This window comes from Tarenaya hassleriana, unplaced genomic scaffold (assembly GCF_000463585.1).
Source record: "Tarenaya hassleriana unplaced genomic scaffold, ASM46358v1 Cleome84, whole genome shotgun sequence".
In the NCBI taxonomy this organism is placed as follows: Eukaryota; Viridiplantae; Streptophyta; class Magnoliopsida; order Brassicales; family Cleomaceae; genus Tarenaya; species Tarenaya hassleriana.
The window spans coordinates 504,262-512,510 of NW_010970837.1; the positions used below are offsets into that span (position 1 = coordinate 504,262).

General features: G+C 39.2%; 1 protein-coding gene across 1 annotated transcript; it reads right to left on the reverse strand.

The window, feature by feature from the left end:
* Nucleotides 1-4,737: 4,737 nt before the first annotated feature.
* Nucleotides 4,738-7,249, reverse strand: LOC104803371 (extensin-2-like). Its single transcript, XM_010527296.2, has 3 exons — nt 6,754-7,249; nt 5,897-6,618; nt 4,738-5,632 (listed from the first exon to the last, which is right to left on the reverse strand). The coding sequence occupies exons 1-3, from the start codon at nt 7,221-7,223 to the stop codon at nt 5,025-5,027; spliced, it is 1,800 nt and encodes a 599-aa protein (XP_010525598.2). The 5' UTR covers nt 7,224-7,249; the 3' UTR covers nt 4,738-5,024.
* Nucleotides 7,250-8,249: the final 1,000 nt, after the last annotated feature.

Consider the following 8,249-nt stretch of genomic DNA (forward strand, 5'->3'; position numbering starts at 1 on the left):
CCATTGAAAAATTCCAATGGATAACTCTGTTGTAATGTCGTCGAAAATTGCAGCGGCTTCCAATGGAATCCAATTTCCAACGACGTTTTTTCAATGGATTTTTCCGTTGGAAATATGGATTTCCAACGGATTTTCGGCCATTTTCAACGGATTGCCGGTTGGAATTTGAGCCTGAATTCTGTCGTGCAGGTCCTTAGCCATGTGAGGATCTCTGAGAACGAGCTGAGCGGCTGAAAGCGCAGAGTCGATTGGCTGAGTAGAGATATCCATATGCATATGGTATATGTGTATTGGCAAGCAAAGAACAAGTAATTAACTGATTCCAAGCCAATAGCCTTTTCGAGTCGACAACTTGTTCTTGGCAGCTAATTAACCATGAAATGAACGAGTATTTGGGAATTGAATGAGTAAACCAAAGGGAAAAGTACTTGAAAATTTCTCAACTTGTAATTTGGTGTAATATTAATTTCTAAATTTGTAGGTGCGTCTATTTATTCCCGAACTTGCATTTTTGAACACAGTAATTCCTAAACTTGCATTTTTGAATACAGTAAATCCTAAATTTGCTTTGGTCAATTACTGGTATGGACGATTATGGAACTGTTAAGCAAGTTGAGAAATTACTGTGTTAAAAAATACAAGTTGGGAATAAATAGACGCACCTACAAGTTCAGAAATTAATATCATACCAAATTACAAATTCAAAAATTTTCAGGTATTTTTCCCATAAACCAAATTACCTTCCTCTAGCTGACCAGTGGAAGGTTCGCATGTGTAAGCTTCCAAGCACGGTTGGGGGAGAAAGGCTTGTGATTGTAGAGTAGATGAGTGTGGGACCAGTAAAAATGCGTCTTGAGTGAGTGTTCCTACAGGCAGAGGTAGGCTAGTCAGTGCCCGATGCAGGTCCTATGTCGTTGCTGACCTTGCAGGCGGAATGAGTCATCCTTGTGCATTACACACTTCACTGACTGTTGATTTTCGTTCAATGGCTAGTTGTCTCGGTCCTAGCTCACCAATTGTGTGGATTAGAGGTCATTGCGGTAGCCATGTATCCAACCAGAATTTGCATATTGCATCATTCCCCACTCAACAACGGATAAAAATGTTGGTCTAGTGCTCTATGATGTACTGTTGTATGAGCTTTATTATGATACATTTGATGTATTGACACTTACTATGGTTATATGGATGAGTGTTTGATTCATTATGTATTGTGCATACTTTAATATGTTATGAAATCCATGTATTGTTATGAACAATACTAAACTCCTTAGTCATATATCATTGTGGGAACAATGATGTACTAAGACTAGTATGATGTGTGATAGATGATCATAAAGATGATCATGGGTATTGGATACGATCACAATCATAGATATTCGTTGGAGAACGGAATACTGGAATGACCCGCATGAGATTGTCACATGGACAAGCGTCATGACTTGAATCTCATGTGACGGTTCCATGATTGGATCCTATGACCTGAGATATCTACGGAATCCAACATGAGGAGTTGAGTGCTTTGAATACGCCAAACATCCTGCGTAACAGGAGGACTATAAAGGCGTGTATCAAGTACGACACGAATCATGTGCTAGATTGTAGGTAGTGAAGATGGGATTTGTACCTCTGGTAAAAGAGAGATATCGCTGGGTCCCTCATGTGAGCGAGACTGTAGAAATGTGTGGCCACACTATAGACGAACATTGTCTATTTCGTACAATCGAACTCCGTGAACGAGAAAACAGTCGAATCAGATAAGGTGGCTTTTCCATACCTTATGTTCGACATATGATATCGTGATACAAAAAAATCATCAATCGAAATCATCACTGACGTTCGTAAGATCACGAACAAACTCTATTCGAGATAGGTAGTCATAGTGTCTTGCTAGAGACCGTCTATGACTTGTATACCCAAAATGGAGATTTTGTATATACTGCTATATCGAATGAGCCTACAGGGTCACACGCAGGAAAGGACAAATGCACGAGAAAAAGACAAAAAACCGAAAAAGGAGGTCTGGACCGGACGGTCCAGCAAGTCCAGACCCGACGGTCCAGTGGGTGGGAGTCTGTCCGTTCCAGAATGTCTGGGAGCATAACCTAGACCGTCCGTTCCGGAATGCTGGAACGGACGGTCCACGTTCAAATCTGGACCGTCCGTTTCGGCTTTCGGGTTTTTTGAAATTAAACCAAAATTAGAGTTAATCACTTTATAAGAAGGAGATTAAGAACCCTAATAAGTAGGGGACAAACAAGAGAGCTTTCACAGACTTTTTGGTGAGACTTGAGGATCTGAGAAGTGATCTGAATCCCGTTTTCTTGTAGCACATTATCGAATAACAGATTCGGGTCCTAGCAGACAAGTTCCAATCGTTGGAATCAATCCCGAGATGTGGATACGTATAGAGGGCGAGGTAATCTTCCTCCCTTTTGTGATCGGATGAACACATCAATTGATACAGACCCCGGATCGATTGAGGTAAGCGTTTTAACGTTTCTACGAAATCATGCATGCTTGGTTTTAGGGTTTATTAAAAAAATTTTTGTTTTACATCCGCTGCGCAAACTCTAGAACTGATATCTTAGGAAATAGATTCGTTGTAGATATCCCAGGAATCCCAACAAAAAGGCCTTGCTAAACTTTTGAGCTTGAGCAATTTGTGCCATAACCAGTTTCCTTTGCCCCTAGGATTCAGGTCCCGAAATGATTTTTCCCTATCAAGTTTTTCTGCACCCATGCCACCCAAAGAAAACATCCATTTGTAATTAATAACCAAATTAGTTTGAGCCCCAAAGTTGTGTTCCAGTTGTTGATCCTCTTGAGTCCCAACCCACTTGCAGCCTTAGAAGCAAAAACTGTATGCCATGCCACCTTCAACCCCTTTAGTAGAATCCGAAGCACCTATCCAGAAGAATGCAACACACATTCAATTCCATTTAAATTATCGTTGATTGTGTAGTCTCATACATACACAGCCCTCGAATTTCTCTCATTCGGGTGGGTTTGATTCCTAGAAGTCTACCAGGAGCCATTTCTTTTCATACATCCTGCACCGGCGATTACTCTAGGTCCTCATCAGTAACTGGGATATCACATGTCCACCAACTTCTGTTTGCTTCGTCCTCAAACCATATCGTATTGGAAGGCAGACTCTGATACCATTTGTAACGCCCCGCGAATGTTATGCACGTTGAAAATACCTTCACTGTCTAACATGAGACCTTTCAACGTGATTTATCCTCAATCGCACACTTTCCGAGAAGTATTTCAAATGGGATTACCCACCATAAGATTATTCCAAGTCTACCACACTTAACTTTGGAGTTTTCTTTAGATAAACAAACAAAATGGTAGATGCATCTTGTTGTTATGGGTAGTTTAATCAATTCTTGTAAATTATCGTTGATTGTGTAATCTCAAACATACATTGTCCTCGGATCCCTCATATCTCGATGCATTCAATTCGTCCACATATTCCTCCTACCTAGAGGTCTACTAGGAGTCGCCTCTCGTCCTTTCTGTTGGTGATCATTCTCCACCATTATCACTAACTGAGATTTTATAGTGGAGCTCAAATAAGTAGGAGATTGTCGCTCAATCAATTGTTGAATCAAACTTTATTGTAGCCACAACCTCTGCATACCATGCTATAGGCTCAGGAAGATGTTGTTTGATCTAAAAATGGGTTTCGAAAAATCAACTAAGATAATGGTTAATAATAGTTCTGACATTGTTACACATACGCACATACATACAATCACACACATGTATATATGTATGTCTATTATATCTGTATATGTGTATACATGTATGTATGTTTGTATGTGTATATGATCCATATGTATGTGATTTTATTTTTTATTTTATTATTTTAATATATTTTCAATTTTTATTTTGTGTTATGACGTGGAAAAAATGTGTGGCGTGGCAGACCATGTCAAGCGCCACACAATACATTGTTAACATCGTATCAAATTTTAATAGTTGAGCTTTTATATATAAGTTTGTTAAAGGTTAAGTTTTTATTTAGAAGTTTGTTACAAGTTCACATTTATTGTTATGATTAAAAAATTAACATTTAATTTGAAAGTTTTGGTAAAACTGAGTATTTTCTTGAGATTCTTTTTTGTTGTTGTTGTTGTTTAAATTTTATTAACAATTATTTTTTAATTTTATTTAACGATGTGGTAACCTATGTGACGGAATCAAAAATATCATGTTAAAGTTAACCGTTAATATTTTTAACGACGTTTGTAGCGATCATATTTTTACAAAAATTTAAAAAATGAGTATTTTTTGTCAAATTTTGAAAGTTTAATATGAATTTGAAAATAGAAAAGGTTTAATATGATTCTAATAGTTATCTAAAAGTTCAATGATTTTCTTTCGAGATTTTCTCTTTCCTTTATAATCCTAAATACTAAAATAAACCTTCTCCTAATTTTGTGAACCTCTGCCTCATTTTTTTGTATTGTTATGTTTTAGGGTCATCTGCATTGTTCTCTTAATCTCCAATCCTTGCATAATTTTCTTCTGGTTGTTTCTTGGATGTTCGGACTTCTAGATTAGAATTGTGTCCTTGTAATCACAGGCCACACCATGTGTTTGCAAAAAAACATAGAAAGTAGAGAATATGAATACCAAAAGTATATTTTGAGATGTAAATTCTAAAATTTGCATGCAAAATGTAGAAGTTGGGCTAAAATATTGTAAAGCTAACACATCATCAACTTCATAAAATCAACACTCTCATTCCATCAATAATAATGAAATACATGGAGCCCACGAACAAGAAAATTACATGGTTATTCAATGCATCAAAATGAAGAATACAAAAGATGAATAACAACAAAGCATATAGACTTCTTACATTCGAAATGTCAAAGATAGTCATATAAAGACTAACAAATTGGTAATTCGACCAACTGAATTTATAATTCATAGAAATTAAGAGGGATTCGAAGAATAGAACTTCAATGAAATCTCATCGATCAAATATTAATGGCATTCAGTGGACTTTAGTAGTACGAAGGTGTAGGAGATTTGTACTCAGTCTTTGGAGAAGGAGAGTAATATGGTGGTGGAGGTGGAGATGTGTAGACGTATGGGGGTGGAGGAGACTTGTACTCGGCTTTAGGGGCTGGCGAATAGTAAGGTGGAGGTGGTGGAGAAGTGTATACATATGGTGGAGGAGGAGATTTGTACTCAATCTTTGGAGATGGTGAGTAATACGGTGAAAGAGGTGGAGAGCTATACTTGTATGGATGTGGATGAGATTTGTACTCTGCCTTGGGAGAAGGAGAATAATATGGTGGTGGAGGGGGGGATTTGTATACATATGATGGTGGAGACTTATATATAATTTTCGGAGATGGAGAGTAACACGGTGGAGGTGGGGGTGCACAACAAACGTGTGGGTATGATGGAGATTTATAGTGGACTTTTGGGGAAGGAGAATAATATGGTGGTGGAGGGGGAGAACTGTAGACGTATGGGGGTGGAGGAGACTTGTACTCAACCTTGGGCGAAGGTGAGTAGTATGGCGGGGGTGGGGGGGATTTGTAGACGTATGGCGATGGTGGAGACTTGTACTCAACCTTGGGTGAAGGTGAGTTGTAAGGCGGTGGTGGTGGAGAACTATCGGGGGTGGAGGAGATTTGTAGACGTATGGCGATGGTGGAGATTTGTACTCAATCTTTGGAGAAGGTGAGTAGTAAGTTGGTGGTGGTGGAGAACTGTAAACGTATGGGAGTGGAGGAGACTTGTACTCAACCTTTGGCGAAGGTGAGTAGTACGACGGTGGTGGAGGAGATTTGTAGACATATGGCGGGGGGGGGGGCTTGTACTCAAGTTTGGGTGAAGGGGAGTAGTAAGGTGGTGGGGGGCGGTGGTGGTGGATAACTGTAAACATACGGGGGTGGAGGAGACGTATACTCAACCTTTGGCGAAGGTGAGTAGTACGGCGGTGAAGGAGAATTGTAGACATATGGCGGTGGTGGAGACTTGTACTCAACCTTGGGTGAAGGTGAGTTGTAAGGCGGTGGTGGTGGAGAACTATAAACGTACGGGGGTGGTGAAGACTTGTACTCAACCTTGGGCGAAGGTGAGTAGTAAGGCGGTGGTGGTGGAGAACTATAGACGTATGGGGGTGGAGGAGACTTGTATTGTACCTTTGGAGAAGGTGAGTAGTAAGGCGGTGGTGGAGATTTGTAGACATATGGTGGTGGTGGAGACTTGTACTCAACCTTGGGTGAAGGTGAGTAGTAAGATGGTGGTGGGGGTGAATTGTAAACATATGGGGGTGGTGGAGATTTGTACTCAACCTTGGGTGAAGGTGAGTAGTATGGTGGTGGTGGGGGAGATTTGTAAACGTATGGGGGTGGTGGAGACTTGTACTCAACCTTGGGTGAAGGTGAGTAGTAAGGTGGTGGTGGTGGAGAACTGTAAACGTACGGGGGTGGTGAAGACTTGTACTCAATCTTGGGTGAAGGTGAGTAGTAAGGCGGTGGTGGTGGAGAACTGTAAACGTATGGTGGTGGAGGAGACTTATACTCGACCTTTGGCGATGGTGAGTAGTACGGCGGTGGTGGAGGAGATTTATAGATACGAAAAGTCATAAATATTACAAAGCTTATAAACTAAACCGAGTGAACTACCCAAATTTGGATATGCATGTTAATGTCTATGTTGTTTTGAAATATTTTGTGCATTGCTATCTATGTTTTATTTGAAGTAAGTTACGTTTATGGAGTATGTTTTTTGTGCTCTAAATAAGGTGAGTAGTATGACGGCGGTGGTGGAGAACTGTAGACATATGGCAGTGGTGGAGACTTGTACTCTACCTTTGGAGAAGGTGAGGAGTATGGTGGTGGTGGAGGAGATTTGTAGACGTATGGGGGTGGTGGAGACTTATACTCAACCTTGGGTGAAGGTGAGTATGATGGCGGTGGTGGTGGAGAACTGTAAGCGTATGGAGGTGGAGGAGATTTGTACTCTGTCTTAGGAGCAGGCGAATAGTATGGCGGTGGTGGGGGAGATTTGTAGATGTATGGGGGTGGTGGAGATTCATAACTTTCTTTAGGCGAAGGTGAGTATTCGGGTGGTGGTGGAGAAGAATAAGTGTATGGCTCAGAGGCTGCGATAGTTGCGGCCATGACAGTTATGGCAAGAGCATAAACAAGAAGGGGCGATCTCCCCATCTTAGGGGAAGAACCCATTGTTTTGTTTTTTTTGTGTTTTGTGTTGTGTTGTAGAGAATGGTGTTAGTGTTGGCCTTATATATAGCCGTCGTTGAGAACCCAATTTGTTGGCTGCAACTAAGTAGACGTGAGAGCATGTTCGAGAACATTATTGCTAACATGTTAGGGTCGAAGTCGTGGGAGGAATGTGCTCCAAATGTCAAAATGGAATTAGTTTCTTGATTATATTTGTGTTTGATATTCATTTTAGGTTGAGTACACTTTTAATCTAACCCAATCAAATATATGTAAATAAATTATTCAAATCTGATATCAATATCAATTGTATATTATTTTTTAATATCAAATTAATTAAAACGTGAAATCTTACTTGTTTGGATTAGAATATAAATAAATTACAAAAATGTATTTCTAAAAAGGTACTTTTATTAATAAAAAATTGAGTTTGAATTGAACATTATTCAAATTAAAAATAGACTTAGAAAACTGAATGGAGTTAATCTTTGAAAAATGATATCCAAAAATAATTTCTCGACACAATCGAAATTCGAAATATGTATGTATAGTTATAATATATATATATATATATATATATATGTAGATTATTTGGGTCTTTTAAAGTTCGACTTTGTGTATTTTATTCATATCCTAAATGTATAATCTGTAAGAATAAAGAAGAAGCTTGAAAATAAAAGGAAATAGAAAAAAATATAAAGAAATGAAACAAAATAAAGTCACAACGGTTTAATCCGCTAAAGCCTAAACGTGACTACCATCTTGAATTGAGGGAACCATGATTTGTGTTGATCTTCATTGTGCTGATCTCCATTCACTCCAACGGTGATGACTAGGGGTATCAAACGAGCCAGCTCAGATCATTTTGGACTCGGCTCATTTGGCTCGGATCGTTTTGGGCTCAGCTCGTTATGCTCGTTTTCTAACGAGCCAGAAAAACCTTGGCTCAGATCGCTCGCCAGTTTTCTGATCTGAACGAGCCGGCTCGTTGAGCTAAGGATATATAATATTTTTTATTTATATTTATTT